Source organism: Staurois parvus, unplaced genomic scaffold (genome assembly GCF_062004578.1).
Source record: "Staurois parvus isolate SC_StPar_1 unplaced genomic scaffold, SC_StPar_1.0 ptg001616l, whole genome shotgun sequence".
Lineage (NCBI taxonomy): Eukaryota > Metazoa > Chordata > Amphibia > Anura > Ranidae > Staurois > Staurois parvus.
In genome coordinates this window covers 253601-272818 of record NW_028319412.1, presented here as the reverse complement: position 1 = coordinate 272818, position 19218 = coordinate 253601, and the positions used below count along the sequence as shown (strand labels likewise).

At 47.1% G+C, this 19218-nt stretch overlaps 1 protein-coding gene across 1 annotated transcript; it reads left to right on the top strand.

The window, feature by feature from the left end:
- Window positions 1-4051: 4051 nt before the first annotated feature.
- LOC149435072 (E3 ubiquitin/ISG15 ligase TRIM25-like) lies at window positions 4052-7125 on the top strand. Its single transcript, XM_089663049.1, has one exon. It carries the CDS (start codon window positions 4261-4263, stop codon window positions 5827-5829), a length of 1569 nt encoding a protein of 522 aa, XP_089519175.1. The 5' UTR covers window positions 4052-4260; the 3' UTR covers window positions 5830-7125.
- Window positions 7126-19218: the final 12093 nt, after the last annotated feature.

The window sequence follows — 19218 nt, the reverse complement described above, 5'->3', positions numbered from 1 at the left end:
AGGCTCCTCTCACAGTCCGCCCTGAAGACCCGAACGGCGCGGGAAGACAGCGAGAGGAACGCAAAAGGTAAGTGAAATGACACGGGGGACTTGGCTTACTAGAAGGGGGGGGGGGATAGTACTGTGGGGGATGAAATACTATATGAGGGATGAATTACTTTATGAGGGATGAATTACTATATGGGGGGATGAAATACTATATGAGGGATGAAATACTATATGAGGGATGAATTACTATATGAGGGATGAAATACTATATGGGGGGATGAAATACTATATGAGGGATGAATTACTTTATGAGGGATGAATTACTTTATGAGGGATGAATTACTATATGGGGGGTGAAATACTATATGGGGGGATGAAATACTATATGAGGGATGAATTACTATATGAGGGATGAATTACTATATGGGGGATGAATTACTATATGAGGGATGAATTACTATATGGGGGGATGAATTACTATATGAGGGATGAAATACTATATGGGGGGATGAAATACTATATGAGGGATGAAATACTATATGAGGGATGAATTACTATATGAGGGATGAAATACTATATGAGGGATGAAATACTATATGAGGGATGAATTACTATATGAGGGATGAAATACTATATGAGGGATGAATTACTATATGAGGGATGAAATACTATATGAGGGATGAAATACTATATGGGGGGATGAAATACTATATGAGGGATGAAATACTATATGAGGGATGAATTACTATATGAGGGATGAAATACTATATGGGGGGATGAAATACTATATGGGGGGATGAAATACTATATGAGGGATGAAATACTATATGAGGGATGAAATACTAAATGAGGGATGAATTACTATATGGGGGATGAAATACTATATGAGGGATGAAATACTATATGAGGGATGAAATACTATACGGGGGATGAAATACTATACGAGGGATGAAATACTATACGGGGGATGAATTGCTATGGGGGATGAATTACTATATGGGGGATGAATTACTATGGGGGATGAATTACTATATGGGGGATGAATTACTATGGGGGATGAATTACTATATGGGGGATGAATTACTATGGGGGATGAATTACTATATGGAGGATGAATTACTATATGGGGGATGAATTACTATGGGGGATGAATTACGATGGGGGATGAATTACTATATGGGGGATGAATTACTATGGGGGATGAATTACACTATGGGGGGTGAATTACTATATGGGGGATGAATTACTATGGGGGATGAATTACTATATGGGAGATGTATTTTCAGTTTTAAAAATGTGGCTCTCAAAATAAATTTCAATCATGGTTTTGGCGAGATTTGGCTCAGTTGAAAAAAAAGGTTGCCCACCACTGGTCTAGAGCATGGGTGTCAAACTGGCGGCCCTCCAGCTGTTGCCAAACTTCAAGCCCCATGAGGCATTGCAAGACTGACAGTTACAAGCATGACTCTCAAAAGCAGAGGCATGATGGGACTTGTAGTTTGGCAACAGCTGGAGGGCTGTCAGTTTGACACCCCTGCACTACAACTTCCCCCAGTCCAGAGTAAGTCCTCATGCACACGGGGCATTTTGATAACGCTGGTAATGTTAGCTGTGTAAAGTCACATTAAAAACTGGAGTTTTTCTGCTTTTTTTAGTGTTTAGCTGTGTTTTCCCGCGTTTGCATTTTTAAGTGTTTTTTAGTGGGTTTTTTACCCCCCACAAATTTTTTTGGGTCAACAAAAGTCCAAAAATTATGGTTTGCGGCATTTTACTGTGTTTTTGAGCATGAGAGCATTTTTACAGCTAAAAAACTCCTCTAGAAACCCACCAGTCCTGGGTTTTTTTCCAGCCAAAAGACGTTGATTACAGTCTATGTGTGTGGTAACATGCTGGGGGGTGTACTGGCTGTAGAAAAAAAGTCAAGAAATGTCAAAAGCACAGTGGCTAAATGGTTAACACTTCCACCTGGTAGTACTAGGGACATTGGTTCGAATCGAGTTTGCATGTTCTCCCTGTGCCTGCGTGGGTTTCCTCCGGGTACTCCAGTTTCCTCCCACACTCCAAAGACATGCTGGTAGGTGAATTGGCTCCTGTCTAAATTGTCCCTAGTATGTGTATGTATGAATGTGAGTTAGGGACCTTAGATTGTACACCCCTTGAGGGTTAGGGACCTTAGATTGTACGCCCCTTGAGGGTTAGGGACTGATGTGAATGTACAATATATACAGTTGTGACCAAAATTATTCAACCCCCAATGCTGTAAAGGGGTTTAGGGACTATAGTGTACATTTGGAATTGTATTCAGAATCAAATCCTACAAGGACGTTGTAACTACCCAAATGCAACTAAAATGACATCAATTGTTTATGTAATACAGTAGTAAATGGTTCTTATGTGGTTTCTTCATTGCCACAATTATTCAACCCCTTAAAGACTACCACTCTGAAGAACAGAGGTTCATACAGGTGCTTTCCATCAGGTATTGAAAACACCTGTGGATGTCACCGAGCAGCAATCAAGCATAATAAGCACCAATTAGGCAGCTTTAAAATGACTGTGATACTCAGCTCCTTCTAGACATTTACTGGTGTGGTTACAAACATGGTGAAGGCAAGAGAATGGTCCAGGAAGACAAGAGAAGAGGTGATTTCTCTTCACAGGAAGGGCAATGGCTATAAGAAGATTGCAAAGATGTTAAACATACCAAGAGACACCTTAGGAAGCATCATTCGCAAATTCAAGGCAAAGGGCACTGTTGAAACGCTACCTGGTCGTGGCAGAAAGAAGATGCTGACTTCGACTGCTGTGCGCTACCTGAAGCGTAGAGTGGAGAGAAGTCCCCGTGTGACTGCTGAGGAACTGAGAAAAGATTTGTCAGATGTGGGTACAGAAGTTTCAGCCCAGACAATAAGACGCACACTGCGTAATGAAGGCCTCCGTGCCAGAACTCCCAGGCGTACCCCCTTGCTGTCTCCAAAGAATAAGAAGAGTCGACTGCAGTATGCCAAAAGCCATGTGGACAAACCACAAAAGTTGTGGGATAGTGTTCTGTGGACTGATGAAACAAAATTAGAACTGTTTGGGCCCATGGATCAACGCTATGTTTGGAGGAGGAAGAACAAGGCCTATGATGAAAAGAACACCTTGCCTACTGTGAAGCATGGTGGAGGGTCAATCATGCTTTGGGGCTGTTTTGCTTCTGCAGGTACAGGGAAGCTTCAGCGTGTGCAAGGTACCATGAATTCTCTTCAGTACCAGGAGATATTGGATGGAAACGTGATGCAGTCCGTCACACACCTGAGGCTTGGGAGACGTTGGACCTTTCAACAGGACAATGATCCCAAGCATACCTCCAAGTCCACTAGAGCATGGTTGCAGAGGAAAGGCTGGAACATTTTGGAGTGGCCATCGCAGTCACCAGACTTAAATCCGATTGAGAACCTCTGGTGGGACTTAAAGAAAGCAGTTGCAGTGCGCAAGCCTAAGAATGTGACTGAACTGGAGGCCTTTGCCCATGAAGAATGGGCGAAGATACCCGTAGATCGCTGCAAGACACTTGTGTCAAGCTATGCTTCACGTTTAAAAGCTGTTATAACTGTAAAAGGATGCTGTACTAAGTACTAAGATTGAATGTCACTTGGGGGTTGAATAAAACTGATAATGCTGTGAGCACAGAAAAGACATTTGTGGTTATTTCATTATAACTGTTATGTTATATTTGTCTGACCTACAAGTGCCTCTTTAATGTAAATGTAAGCAAGATGACTGAATGATCAAAAGCAATGTCAAACTGGCCAAAACACTCAATTTCAGTGGGGGTTGAATAATTTTGGTCACAACTGTATGTAAAGTGCTGCGTAAATTGATGGCGCTATATAAGTACCTGAAATAAATAAAAAGCCAAAAACAGCCGCTGTAAAAAATGTCCCGTGTGCATGAGGACTGCATAGTAAACTCTTGTTCCCTCCTTATCTCGGCACTACAGCCTTGTAGGGGGATGGTATGCAAGGAAATAAGGCGTCCCCTGCTGTGAAGAATAGGTGCAGTGGACAAGGAAAGGCTGGAGAAGGAGAGCTCTGTGAGCCGGGGCCACCATGTCTTGGGCAGAGAAAGGGTTACGTGAACAGGGTGGATCTCATTTTATGTGACACAGCATACTTCCTGCTCCCAGAAACCCTTTCACTTTCATCCCCATCTCCTTGTCCAGAAGACAGCCAACCCCAGCAGCTCCTCCGTAGACAATCATATCAGAAATTGAATAGTTTCTCCAGAATGGCAACTTCTGACCTGAGAGATGAGCTGAGTTGTTCCATCTGCCTGAACCTTTATACAGAGCCCGTATTACTGAGATGTGGACACGACTTCTGCCGGGATTGTATAGGGATTGTTCTGGATACACAGGAGGGGTCTGGTGTTTATTCCTGTCCGGAGTGCAGAGAGCAGTTTACAGAGCGCCCTCCGCTGGAGAAGAACAGGAAGTTGGGTAACATTGTGGATAATTTCAGATCTGCTCACCCGGAGGACACAGAGGTCTTCTGTACGTACTGCGATCCTCCTACACCAGCTACTAAAACGTGTCTGCTATGTGAGGCCTCATTTTGCACTAAGCATCTAAGAAACCACAGCAAGTCAGCAGATCACATTTTAACTGAGCCCACCACATCATTTGAGGACAGAAAATGTTCCACACACAAAGAGATCCTGAAATATTACTGTACAGAGGACAGTGATTGTATCTGTATGTCCTGCTGGGTGGCTGGAGACCACAAAGGACATGAGGTGGAGCTTCTGAATGAAGCCTCTGAGAAGAAGAAAGAAATTCTGAGAAAATCTACAGATTCATGGAACTCTGAGAGAAAGGAGATCAAGAGAAGAATCCAGAATCTAGTAAATCACAGGAAAGGAGAGAAAGAAAAATCAGCCAATGTCATTGGGAGAGTCACTGAGCTCTTTAGAGACATCAGGAGACATCTGGATGATGTAGAGAAGAGAGTCCTGGATGAGGTCTACAGGCAGGAGGAGAAGATCTCCCAGTCAGTCAGTGATCTGATCCAGAAGCTGGAGAAACAGAAGAACGAGCTGTCCAGGAAGATCAATCAGATGGAAGAACTATGTAACATCCAAGATCCATTAAATGTCTTAAATAAGGCTCCTAACAGAGATGACATTATTCCTGAGAAAGATGACACAATCAAAGATGTTGGAAATGCTGGACGTCTGGATGAAGGAATGATCTCACAGATGCTCCACAGAGGACTTCTCCACTTTACTGACAGTCTGATAGATTTGAAAATCAATAGAAAATTCTCAGTGATGGAGAAATCAGAAATTTTACTGGATATAAAAACAGCTGATAATAACATCATTATATCAGAAGATCTGAGGACAGCGTCTTACAGTGATATCTCTCAGAACAGGCTAGATGTTCCAGAAAGGTTTATATCCAAACAGGTACTAAGTACAAACAGCTTCACATCCGGGAGACATTACTGGGAGGTGGATGTGAGCGGAGCAAAGAAATGGCTCCTAGGGGTGGCAGCTCACAGCATAGAGAGGAAGAAAAATGGAGATGAATCTTATATTGGTTATAATGACAAATCATGGGGTCTTGAAGTGATTAAAACTTTAGAGGCCCAGCATAACAGGATATTTAAGAAACTACAGTCAGATTCTCCTGTGACATCAGTTGGGATCTATCTGGATTATGAGGCTGGTTGTCTGTCCTTCTACCAGCTATCTGACTCCATCAAGCACCTCCACACCTTCACTGCTACCTTCACTGAGCCCCTCCATGCTGCTTTTTATTTGTTTAAAAATTGTTCCATCAAAATTATAAAGTAAATAGCAATTTTAGTATTAAGTCCTAATTCAAGCTTTACTTTTAAAGTCTTTCTGTGTATGTCACGGGTGTCAAACTGGTGGCCCTCCAGCTGTTGCCAAACTACAAGTCCCATGAGGCAATGCAAGACTGACAAATACAAGCATGACACCCAAAGGCAGAGGCATGATGGGACTTGTAGTTTGGCAACAGCTGGAGGGCCACCAGTTTGAAGCCCCTGGTGTATGTGATGCCTTCCAGCTTTACATGCTAAACTTCCATCTTTACAACTTCTGTCACTGTCACTGTTTTTAAGGAAAGTTGCTGTACAGTCTATGGTCAATGGGTGATTTTTGGGCTGGATGACATCATCCACCTTTCCTCAGTGACCAGGATGTCAGAGAAATATCTCTGGTAGTCCTCTAGACTAGGAGTCTCCAAACTTTAAGGGGGTTGGACTGTGGCCAGTTGGAGTGAAAAATTTCCTGACATCAGTGGGAGAAAACGTCACCACATTTGGTATTATTGGGAACAATAGTGTCCCATTGGTATCATTGGGAGGAATAGTGTCCCATCATTGCTGTAATTGGGAGAAATGGTGCCACATTGTTGATGTCAACTGCCAGAATAGTGTCTCAAATCAGTAGAAGGAATAGTTTTCCAAGGGTCGGACAAAGGCAAGCAAAGGGGGGCATATAGCCCCCAGGCCATAGTTTGGAGACCACTGCTCTAGACTATAGGGGTGTCATCAGGATGCCTCCCACATCACTTGTGGGCACCAGCCCAGCAGTATGCAGGGGCGTATCTACCGCGAGGCAAACAAGGCATTTGCCTAGGGCGGTAATTTTTAGGGGGGCAGCACCGCCCCCCAGAAGAAGAGACCTTTTGAGCAGCGGTGGACAGGGCCATGCAGGGCTGCCATCAGAGGGGTACCTTCATATCTCTTGCAGTGGCCCGGACAGCAGGAGGATCGATGTGGGGGAGGGCAGTTGCAGAGCAAAGCTCGTGTATCTCTCCCTCCAGCAGCTGATGATACAGAACCAGGAGACAGCCTGGAGCAGGGAGAGGAGAAGTGGCGGGGATGAAAGAGCCCAGAGGAGGTGAGCTGTGTTGTGTTCTGTGGGATCTCCCTGCCTCCCTCCCTACATTGACAGATCGTATAGGACTGCACACACCTCCCCCCCCCCTCCTTCCTGCTGCCTGGAGATCAGCAGCCCTTGAAGGAGGTGTGTGTGCGCAGTCCCATAGGATCTGAGAAAGGAAAAGAGAAAGAGAGGGAAGAGGGGGGGAGAGAGAAGAGGGGGGGGAAGAGGGGGGAGAGAGAGAAGAGGGAGGAAGAGAGAGAGGGGCGGGGGGGAGAGAGGGGAGAGAGAGAGAGAGAGAGAGAGAGAGAGAGAGAGAGAAGAGGGGAATAGAGAGAGAGACAAGGGGGGAAGAGAGGGAGAGGGAAGAGAGAAGAGGAGGAAGAGAGGGAAGAGAGAGCGCGCGCGCGAGAGAGAGAGGGAAGAGGGTGAGAGGGAAGAGAGCGAGAGGGAAGAGAGAGAGGGAAGAGAGAGAGGAGCGAGGAGAGAGAGGGGAGGAGAGAGGGAAGAGAGAGAGGAGGGAGGAGAGAGAGGAGGGAGAGAGAGAGATGGGGGAGGGAGGGGGGGAGAGGGAAAAGAGAGAGGGGGGTGGGAGAGAGCGGAGAGAGAGAGAGGGAAGAGAGAGAGAGAGAGAGAGAGAAGATGGGGGAAGAGAGAGAAGATGGGGGGAAGAGAGAGAGAAGAGGGGGGAAGAGAGAGAGAGAGAAGAGGGTGAAGAGAGAGAGAGAAGAGGGGGGAGAGAGAGAAGAGGGGTGGAGAGAGAGAGAAGAGGGAGGAAGAGAGAGAGAAGAGGGAGGAAGAGAGAGAGAGAAGAGGGGGGAGAGAGAGGAGAGGGGGGAAAGGGGGGAGAGAGAGAAGAGGAGGAGAAGAGGGGGGAGAGAGAGAAGAGGGAGGAAGAGAGAGAGAGAGAGAATAGGGGGAGAGGGAAGAGGGGGGAAGAGAGAGAAGAGGAGGGGGAGAAGAGGGCGGAAGAGAGAGAGAAGAGAGGGGAAGAGAGGGGGGGGGAGAGAAGAGGGGGGAAGAGAGAGAGAGGGAAGAGAGAAGGGGGAGAGAGCGAGAGAGGGAAGAGAGAGGAGGGAAGACAGAGGGGGTGGGGGGAGGGGAGAGTGAAAAGAGAGAGGGTGGGAGAGAGCGAGGAGAGAGAGAGAGAGAGAGAGTGCGGAAGAGAGAAGAGAGGGGAAGAGAGAGAGAGAGAAGATGGGGGGAAGAGAGAGAAGAGGGGGGAAGAGGGAAGAGAAAAGAGGGGAGAAGAGGGGGGAAGAGAGAGAAGAGGGGGGAAGAGAGAGAGAAGAGGGGGGAAGAGAGAGAGAAGAGGGGGGAAGAGAGAGAGAAGAGGGGGGAAGAGAGAGAGAATAGGGGGGGTAGAATAGGGGGAAAGACAGAGAGAAGAGGGGGAAGAGAGAGAGAGAGGAGGGGGAAGAGAGAAGAGGGGGGAGAGAGGGGGGAAGAGAGAGAGGAGGGAGGAGAGAGAGATGGGGGAGGGGGGAAGAGAGAGAGAGAGGGAAGAGAGGGAGAATCATATATACACACACACACTAAGGCTGGCAATATACTATACAATTTTCTCGAGAAATTTGCTTTAGATTTACAAAAACCATATAATATGAGGTCAAACCTAAACAACACTTTCAATTGTATCCAATTAGACAGGCCCTTGTGCTACATAGTTAAAGGTAAATCTAAAGGAAATTGAACAGAAAATTGTATAGTGTATGGCCAGCCTAAGGCTTAGCAGCGTCTGTCTCTATCACAGTAAAGGATAGGGTGTTGCCCTGGATGTGACCCACTAGTGGGGAACTCAAAGGGCAATAGCAAAGAGGATGATCGCATAAAGCCAGCCAAAGATGTTACGATTTTATTTTCTTGCAACCACGGGTTGCAAGGAAGAAAAATGCTGGATTTCCCCCATCAACACAGTCTGTACTGATGGGGGAATGCCTCCTGCTTAGCTATTGTGTTCTCCCAGCAGGGGGGGAGCCATCTCAATGATTATTGCTAGGGGTTCTAGCCTCAGGCAATATTCGCATCCTAAGAATCTGACACGATGGTTGTATCCAAGTAGATCAATGGATTGCCCATTTAGAGCATGGGAGGAAACTGTAGGAAACCCACACAGGCACAGGGAGAACATGCAAACTCCAGGCAGGTGGTGCCATGGTTGGGATTTTAACCAATGACCCGAGTACTGCCAGGCGGAAACGCTAACCATTTAGCCACTGTGGTGCCCCAATAAAGATTGTTTCCTTTTCTGTGTTTTCTTCCGTAATCCTCGTTATGGAAGCATGTTACCCAGATATGAAAACGAGATTTGTAATTTGTATGATCACTGCTAATTTTCAATAAAAGTTTATTAAAACAAAAAAAAAAAATGTTTTTATATTTCTGTCGGGGGAAAGATCTGCAAGGTGCTATTGCACACCTAGAGTTAGGCTTTGAAAACACATTTGCATGAAATTGAATTTTAATTTTCAGTCTTCACGCACCCGGGACGTTTTAATGCCAGCCATACATGGGGCGAAATTTGACTGATTCGGACTTCAGAATAATTGGCCGATTTTCTCTCAGTTAGTGGGTCAATGGCACCGGGTGATTTTCATGATTCCTCCCCTTTTCGGTGATTGGGCATGTTGGAAAAACGACCGGTTTTCGACTCGATGGTCAAATCGTACGATCGTTTTTCCGAAAAGAATATTCGCATGAGCCGTGACCTGGAAGTAACGGAAGTTTCACCTGTTATATGGGGTGAACTTTATGACTCGGTCAGCCGATTTTCTAAATCATTGATGGCACCATCGGATTACCGAGTGAACGACGTTTTCGATTTTTGGATGAAAAATTGTTCGGAAATTTGAACCATGTATGGCCTGCATTACAGCAGCTGTTTTTGACTTTTGATGGTTTTTCTACAGCCAGTAAACCCCCCAGCATGTTATCCTAAGGCTGGCCATACACTGTACAATTTTCTTACAATTTCCTTTAGATTTACCTTCAACCCTGTAGTGCAAGGGCCTGCCTAATTGGATACAACTGAAAGTGTTGTTTGGGTTTGACCTCCTATTATATTGTTTTTGGTAAGTCTAAAGAAAAAATCTTAAGAAAATTGTATAATGTATGGCCGGCCTTTGTGGGCCACGGAAATTTTCAAGCAACCATTGGATCTGAGTGATCAGGCATGTTGCAAATGTTTTGAAAAATTAACAAATTCCTAATCAATGATGGTAGAATCATGCCAGAAATGAGGTAAAAAAGGAATGAGCGTGAGCTGTGACCTGGAAAGAAAAGAAAATTCTTGGGCACGAAAAATCTTTTTTTGTAGCAACATGAAGTGAAAGAAAAGGCTTGGTTGGTTGAATTTTCAAATCAATGGTGGCGCCATTGGATTACAAAATGCACGAAAGTTCCAATTCTCTAAAGAAAATTCATTCAGAATTCGACCCGTGTATGGCCTGCATTATTAACCCCTTCACGTCGGATCGTCCCGGAATGAAGAGGAGTTCCTGCACTGGGAGGTGGGCAGGACGGGGCGTGGCTTAGTGTCATGTGGCCGCTGTGACGTCACGGCCGGACACATGATCAGGAAAGGTCCCGATCGAAAGAGCGGACCGGGACCTTTCCGTGAGTACCACACGTGTGCTGGGAGAGCGCAGGGCGCGCGCTCTCAGCACATATGTTTTTTGTTACATGAACGCAAATGTGCGGCCGTTCGGCATCTAGGCCCAGACGCCCGGGAGGCCACACATTTGCGTGCGGCCGGAGTGAAGGGATTAAAGTGTTACTGAACCCACAACAGTACAATCAGTCTGTAGATGCAGTAAAGCATGCTTGTTATACTCACTGTGGGACCTAAGGGGTTAATCCTCTGCATTGTGTAAAAAGGCTGTTTGGACCTGTCTTCTCTGCCCCTCCTCTTGCTCAAATGTCCACCATACTGAACCCCTAGCCCTTCTGCACATGCTCAGTTTGGTGTGCATTGCTAGAAAGGGTTTTTTTTTTCTTGGGAGAGTGCATATGATCAGCACAGGGCAAATCAGCACTGTCCATACAGAGGTCAGGGGTTCTGCATCCTCATAAAGTAGTTTATATTTCCTAAAATAATTAAATTTCCATGTTCTGTGTACTGTGGGAGACCAGATATAGTGAATGCGGGGTCCGGTGAGACCAGATATAGTGAATGCAGGGTTCAGGGAGAGCGCATATAGTGAATGCAGGGTCCGGGGAGAGCAGATATAGTGAATGCAGGGTCCAATGAGAGCAGATATAGTGAATGCAGGGTCCGGGGAGAGCGGATATAGTGAATGCGGGGTCCAGGGAGACCAGATATAGTGAATGCAGGGTTCAGGGAGAGCGGATATAGTGAATGCAGGGTCCGGGGAGAGCAGATATAGTGAATGCAGGGTCCAGGGACAGCGGATATAGTGAATGCAGGGTCCCGGGAGACCAGATATAGTGAATGCAGGGTTCAGGGAGAGCGGATATAGTGAATGCAGGGTCCGGGGAGACAAGATATAGTGAATGCAGGGTCCGAGGAGACCAGATGTAGTGAATGCAGGGTCTGGGGAGAGCAGATATAGTGAATGCAGGGTTCAGGGAGAGTGGATATAGTGAATGCAGGGTCCGGGGAGACCGGATATAGTGAATGCAGGGTCTGGGGAGAGCGGATATAGTGAATGCAGGGTTCAGGGAGACCAGATATAGTGAATGCAGGGTTCAGGGAGACCAGATATAGTGAATGCAGGGTCCAAGGAGACCGGATATAGTGAATGCAGGGTCCGGGGAGACCGGATATAGTGAATGCAGGGTCCGGGGAGACCGGATATAGTGAATGCAGGGTCCGGGGAGACAAGATATAGTGAATGCAGGGTCCGAGGAGACCAGATGTAGTGAATGCAGGGTCTGGGGAGAGCAGATATAGTGAATGCAGGGTCCGGGGAGAGCAGATATAGTGAATGCAGGGTTCAGGGAGAGTGGATATAGTGAATGCAGGGTCCGGGGAGACCAGATATAGTGAATGCAGGGTTCAGGGAGAGCGGATATAGTGAATGCAGGTAATGGGAGAGCGGATATAGTGAATGCAGGGTTCGGGGAGACCAGATATAGTGAATGCAGGGTCCGGGGAGACCGGATATAGTGAATGCAGGGTTCGGGGAGACCGGATATAGTGAATGCGGGGTCTGGGGAGAGCGGATATAGTGAATGCGGGGTCCGGGGAGACCAGATATAGTGAATGCAGGGTCCGGGGAGACCAGATATAGTGAATGCAGGGTCCGGGGAGACCAGATATAGTGAATGCAGGGTCCGGGGAGACCAGATATAGTGAATGCAGGGTCCGGGGAGACCAGATATAGTGAATGCAGGGTCCCGGGAGACCAGATATAGTGAATGCAGGGTCCCGGGAGACCAGATATAGTGAATGCAGGGTCCCGTGAGACCAGATATAGTGAATGCAGGGTTCAGGGAGAGCGGATATAGTGAATGCAGGGTCCGGGGAGAGCAGATATAGTGAATGCAGGGTCCAGGGAGAGCGGATATAGTGAATGCAGGGTCCCGGGAGACCAGATATAGTGAATGCAGGGTTCAGGGAGAGCGGATATAGTGAATGCAGGGTCTGGGGAGAGCAGATATAGTGAATGCAGGGTCTGGGAAGAGCAGATATAGTGAATGCAGGGTCTGGGGAGAGCAGATATAGTGAATGCAGGGTCTGGGAAGAGCAGATATAGTGAATGCGGGGTCCGGGGAGAGCAGATATAGTGAATGCAGGGTCCGGGGAGACCAAATATAGTGAATGCAGGGTCCGGGGAGATCAGATATAGTGAATGCAGGGTCCGGGGAGAGCGGATATAGTGAATGCAGGGTCCAGGGAGAGCGGATATAGTGAATGCAGGGTCCAGGGAGACTGGATATATTGAATGCAGGGTCTGGGGAGAGCGGATATAGTGAATGCAGGGTCCGGGGAGACCAGATATAGTGAATGCAGGGTCCGGGGAGACCAGATATAGTGAATGCGGGGTCCGGGGAGAGCGGATATAGTGAATGCGGGGTCCGGGGAGACCGGATATAGTGAATGCAGGGTCCGGGGAGAGCGGATATAGTGAATGCGGGGTCCGGGGAGAGCGGATATAGTGAATGCAGGGTCCTGGGTTTAGTAACACTTTAAGCCAGCCATACATGGGTTGAATTCCAAAAGTGGGCTTCAGCAATGGCCAATTTTCGAGCGACCATCAAATTTGAGTAATCGGGCATGTTTGAAAAACTAACGAATTTCTAAACAATGATGGGGGAATCGTGCGAGAAATGTAATTGAGAAAGAAATGAACGTGAGCTGTGACCTGGAAAGAAAAGAAAATTCTTGTCCATGAAAAGTCTTTTCTGTAGCAACATGAAGTGAAATTGAAGGTTGGTTGGTCGAATTTCGAAATCAATGGTGGCGCCATTGGATTACAAAACACACAAAATTTCCGATTTTCTAAAGAAAATTTGTTTGGAATTCGACCCGTGTATGGCCTTCATCAGGCTGACCATACATTATACAATTTTCTTTTTGCTTTAGATTTACCAAAAAAAACACATAGTATGAGGTCAAACCATAACAGCACTTGTATCCAATTAGGAGGGCCTGTGCACTACATAGTTGAAGGTAAATCTAAAGGAAATTGGGCAGAAAATTGTATAGTGTATGACCAGCCTAATGCAGGCCATACATGGTTCGCATTCCAAAAGATTTTTCGTCCAAAAATCAAAAAGGTTGTTCACTCAGTAATCCGATGGTGCCATCAATGATTTAGAAAATCGGCCAACCAAGTCATAAAGTTCACCCCATATAACAGGCAAAACTTCTTTTCCTTCCAGGTCATGGCTCATGTGCATATTCTTTTTGGGAACAACGATCGTACGATTTGACAATCATTGAGTCGAAAATCGGTCATTTTTCACGAATCGACCGATTATTCTTAGATTTTCGGGTGACAAATTGGTCGAATTTTGACCCATATATGGCCGGCCTTAGCACCACCCAGCTGGAGAAAGACAGGTGTGGTCCTTAGGAAACCATGTGATGTAATCAATACAGGACAATACAGACCCATCTGTGCTAAAAACGGTTTCCTCTGTATGCTAATAACACAGAGCTACCGCAAATCGTTTTCACCATTCTCACCGGACATTTCATCAAATCTACAGCAGTTTCTTTTAAATGCTAAGAAAAGGACACTATTAGGCTGGCCATACATTATACAATTTTCTTGAGAATTTTTCTTTAGATTTACCAAAAACCGTATAATATGAGGTCAAACCTAAACCGTTTCAATTGTATTCAATTAGACAGGCCCTTGCACTACATAGTTTAAGGTAAATCTAAAGGAAATTGGTCAGAAAATTGTAAGAAAATTGTATAGTGTATGGCCAGTCTTAGGCTGGCTATACAGTATACAATTTTCTTGAGACTGTTGGTTTAGATTTACTGAAAACCATATAATATGAGGTCAAACCTAACAACACTTTCAATTGTATCCAATTAGACAGGCCCTTGCATTGCATAGTTGATGGTAAATCTAAAGGAAATCGGGCAGAAAATGGATAGAAAACTGTATAGTGTATGGCCAGCCTTATGCAGGCCATAGACGGGTCGAAAACAGGCCGTTTAAAAAAAACAGAAAACAAAAATCGGCCGTTCAATAGGCCGACGTTACCACCAACGGTAAAAAAAAAACAAAATTGGCCGTTCAATAGGCCGACGTTACCACCAACGGTAAAAAAAAAAAAAAAGAAAAAATCGGCCGTTCAATAGGCCGACGTTACCACCGACAGTAAAAAAAAAAAATCGGCCGTTCAATAGGCCGACGTTACCACCAACGGTAAAACAAAAAAAAAAAAGAAAAAGAAAAATCGCCCATTCAATAGGCCGACGTTACCACCGACAGTAAAAAAAAAAAATCGGCCGTTCAATAGGCCGACGTTACCACCAACAGTAAAACAAAAAAAAAAAAGAAAAAGAAAAATCGCCCGTTCAATAGGCCGACGTTACCACCAACAGTAAAAAAAAACAAAAATCGGCCGTTGAATAAGCCGATGTTACCACCAACGGTAAAAAAAAAAAAAAAAAAAAAAAAAAAAATCGGCTGATTTTCATCCCGTCTACGGCCGGCATTTAATTACTTCTGTCCCTGCAGAGAGCTCCGCTATTATATTTGAAATGAAAAAGTATTGTGTTTGCAACAATGTATCCATTTCAGATAAAGATGTTTTATTCGGATACAAATAGATACATTGTTGCAAACGCAATACTTTTTCATGTCAAATATGATAGCGGACTGGAATTTTTCTTTTTCTTTTTCCTCTTTTTTTCTCATGCGCAGATTTTTTATCAGTAAAAAGATCGGCCAATTTGCTCATCATTGCCGGGAAAATTGGCCGATTTTTTTCCAACTTCACCGATAAAAAAAATTTGCCAAAACCCCGAAAAACGGCCGACCAATTAACCCATTAACGGTGCGAAAATCGGACGATTTTCGACCCGTCTATGGCCTGCATTAGTGTATGTAGGTTAGTAACACTTTAGTTGTCAGCTTTGCAAAGACAACAATTTATTATGAATGATTATTATTATTTTATATTCAACAAAATGGAATTAACAGTTCAATAATCTCTAAGCTCATAAATCATAAGATCTGCCTTCCTCTGGAAATGTATCAATGTAATGATTTGCATCATTTGTGTTGAGAATTAGTAAAATATTTGAACAAAACCCATTTTTCCTCCTCACTAGAGATGAGCGAAGAAATGAAAAATTCGATTCGACTGATTCGGCGAATTCGTGGACAATATTCGATTCGAGTCGAATAAATTCGCTGTGAATTTAACTTAAAAAAGGGTGTTTCTAGGCTTCAGAGAGCCTTTATATTAGTGCAGAACACTGTACCTTTAATTTAAATGCCCTTGGAGTCTGCTGGGGAAGAGAAATAATACTGTCTGTCAGTATGACATGCAGATGAGTGCCGTCGATCTTAGAATCACCGCACACTTCACTCCTTTGGCCAGTCACGGGGCCAAAACCAGTGTTTGGAGCCACAGTGTGGCGGTGGAGGCAGCAGCAATGGGAGGCCATACAGCAACCTATGACAAAATGGAAACCAGCAGGAGCGTGAGGAGACCTGAAAGTGGCACATGGCAGAGTGGGAGCAATGGGAGGCGGTACAGGGACCCAGGTCACACTGTGGGCCCAGCAGCAGCGTGACCAGGCGGTACGGGGGCCCATGGCCGATATGGGGCTTGGTGGCACCTATGGAAGGCCTGTAATCTGCCAGCAACCTATGACAAAATGGACAACCGCAGGAGTGTGAGGAGATTTCAAAGTGGCACATGGCAGAGTGGAAGCAATGGGAGGCCGTACAGGGACCCAGGTCACACTGTGGGCTCAGCAGCAGTGTGACCAGGAGGTACGGGGGCCCATGGTCGATATGGGGCCTGGCGGCACCTATGGAAGGCCACTAATCTGCCAGCAACCTATGACAAAATGGAAAACCGCAGGAGTGTAAGGAGACCTCAAAGTGGCACATGGCAGAGTGGAAGCAATGGGAGGCCGTACAGGGACCCAGGTCACACTGTGGGACCAGCAGCAGCGTGACCAGGAGGTACGGGGGCCCATGGCCGATATGGGGCCTGGCGGCACCTATGGAAGGCCGCTAATCTGCCAGCAACCTATGACAAAATGGAACCCTGGGCTGGGGCAGGCAGAACCGCCGTATCTTTATCACGTTTTTCACAGGCCACCGAATGGCGACGCTGCATATGCTGACGCAACGCTGTAGTCCCAACATGGGCCCCCTGGCCACGCTTGACTTTCTGGCCACATAGTCGACATACGGCTACGTTTACTTCCTCGGGCGGCTTGACGAAAACTTGCCACACCGCCGAGTAGGAAACTTTGCACCCGCTACTCCTCACTGGCTGACTGCTACTTCCTCCGTGCACACCGGCACCACTACTGGCCGTGGTGGTAGGCTGCAGTGGAGCTGCTGCTCTACTCCGTGGCCGTTTGCCTCCACTGACACAGCTGCGACCCTGCTGCCTCCTGGCAGCAGCAATGGGAGGCCGTACAGGGACCCAGGTCACACTGTGGGCCCAGCAGCAGCGTGACCAGGCGGTACGGGGGCCCATGGCCGATATGGGGCCTGGCGGCACCTATGGGAGGCCGCTAATCTGCCAGCAACCTATGACAAAATGGACAACCGCAGGAGTGTGAGGAGATTTCAAAGAGGTACATGGCAGAGTGGAAGCAATGGGAGGCCGTACAGGGACCCAGGTCACACTGTGGGACCAGCATCAGCGTGAACAGGCGGTACGGGGGCCCATGGCCGATTTGACCTCATTCATCCCATAGTCCTGCCGACTCACGAATAGCGTGGCCTCCTCAAAGGGCCTGAGCAAGCGCAGGTGTCACACATGAGCTGACAATGGCTGACATCTAAGTTACACAGGGAGTACCTTTATCCGCTTTTAACATCAGGAAATCTGTGATGGCCTTTAGCTGTTCGTAAAGGCGGTCTAACATATGTAGGGTTGAATTACACCTTGTTGCAACGTCACAGCATGAGGAGTCGGTACGGGGGCCCATGGCAGATTACATGTCTGGCAGCAGCAATGGGAGGCCCGTAATCTGCCAGCACCCTATGTCAAAAAATTCAACACACCAGCAGTGTGAGGAGACCTGAAAGTGGCACATGGCAGAGTGTGGCGATGGAGACAGCAGCAATGGGAGGCCGTACAGGGACCCATGAGAGACTCTGGACCTAGCAGCAGCATGAGGAGGCGGTATATAGGGGCCTATGGCAGATTAGGGGCCTGGCAGCAGCTATGGGAGGCCCGTAATCTGCCAGCACCCTATGTCAAAAAATTAAACACACCAGCAGTGTGAGGAGACCTGAAAGTGGCACATGGCAGAGTGTGGCGATGGAGACAGCAGCAATGGGAGGCCGTACAGGGACCCATGAGAGACTCTGGACCTAGCAGCAGCATGAGGAGGCGGTATATAGGGGCCTATGGCAGATTAGGGGCCTGGCAGCAGCTATGGGAGGCCCGTAATCTGCCTGCACCCTATGTCAAAAAATTTAACACACCAGCAGTGTGAAGAGACCTGAAAGTGGCACATAGCAGCAGAGTTTGGCGATGGAGACAGCAGCAATGGGAGGCCGTACAGGGACCCATGAGAGACTCTGGACTTGGCAGCAGCATGAGGAGGCGGTATATAGGGGCCTATGGCAGATTAGGGGCCTGGCAGCAGCTATGTGAGGCCCGTAATCTGCCTGCACCCTATGTCAAAAAATTTAACACACCAGCAGTGTGAAGAGACCTGAAAGTGGCACATGGCAGCAGAGTGTGGCGATGGAGACAGCAGCAATGGGAGGCCGTACAGGGACCCATGAGAGACTCTGGACTTGGCAGCAGCATGAGGAGGCGGTATATAGGGGCCCATGGCAGATTAGGGGCCTGGCAGCAGCTATGTGAGGCCCGTTATCTTGCAGCACCCTATGTCAAAAAATTAAACACACCAGCAGTGTGAAGAGACCTGAAAGTGGCACATGGCAGCAGAGTGTGGCGATGGAGACAGCAGCAATGGGAGGCCGTACAGGGACCCATGAGAGACTCTAGACTTGGCAGCAGCATGAGGAGGCGGTATATAGGGGCCCATGGCAGATTAGGGGCCTGGCAGCAGCTATGTGAGGCCCGTAATCTGCCTGCACCCTATGTCAAAAAATTTAACACACCAGCAGTGTGAAGAGACCTGAAAGTGGCACATGGCAGCAGAGTGTGGCGATGGAGACAGCAGCAATGGGAGGCCGTACAGGGACCCATGAGAGACTCTGGACTTGGCAGCAGCATGAGGAGGCGGTATATAGGGGCCCATGGCAGATTAGGGGCCTGGCAGCAGCTATGTGAGGCCCGTAATCTGCCTGCACCCTATGTCAAAAAATTAAACACACCAGCAGTGTGAAGAGACCTGAAAGTGGCACATGGCAGCAGAGTGTGGCGATGGAGACAGCAGCAATGGGAGGCCGTACAGGGACCCATGAGAGACTCTGGACTTGGCAGCAGCATGAGGAGGCGGTATATAGGGGCCCATGGCAGATTAGGGGCCTGGCAGCAGCTATGTGAGGCCCGTTATCTTGCAGCACCCTATGTCAAAAAATTAAACACACCAGCAGTGTGAAGAGACCTGAAAGTGGCACATGGCAGCAGAGTGTGGCGATGGAGACAGCAGCAATGGGAGGCCGTACAGGGACCCATGAGAGACTCTAGACTTGGCAGCAGCATGAGGAGGCGGTATATAGGGGCCCA

Coding starts and splice junctions, on each gene's coding strand:
- LOC149435072 (XM_089663049.1), top strand. CDS start 4,261: ATGGCAACTTCTGACCTGAGAGATGAGCTGAGTTGTTCCATCTGCCTG.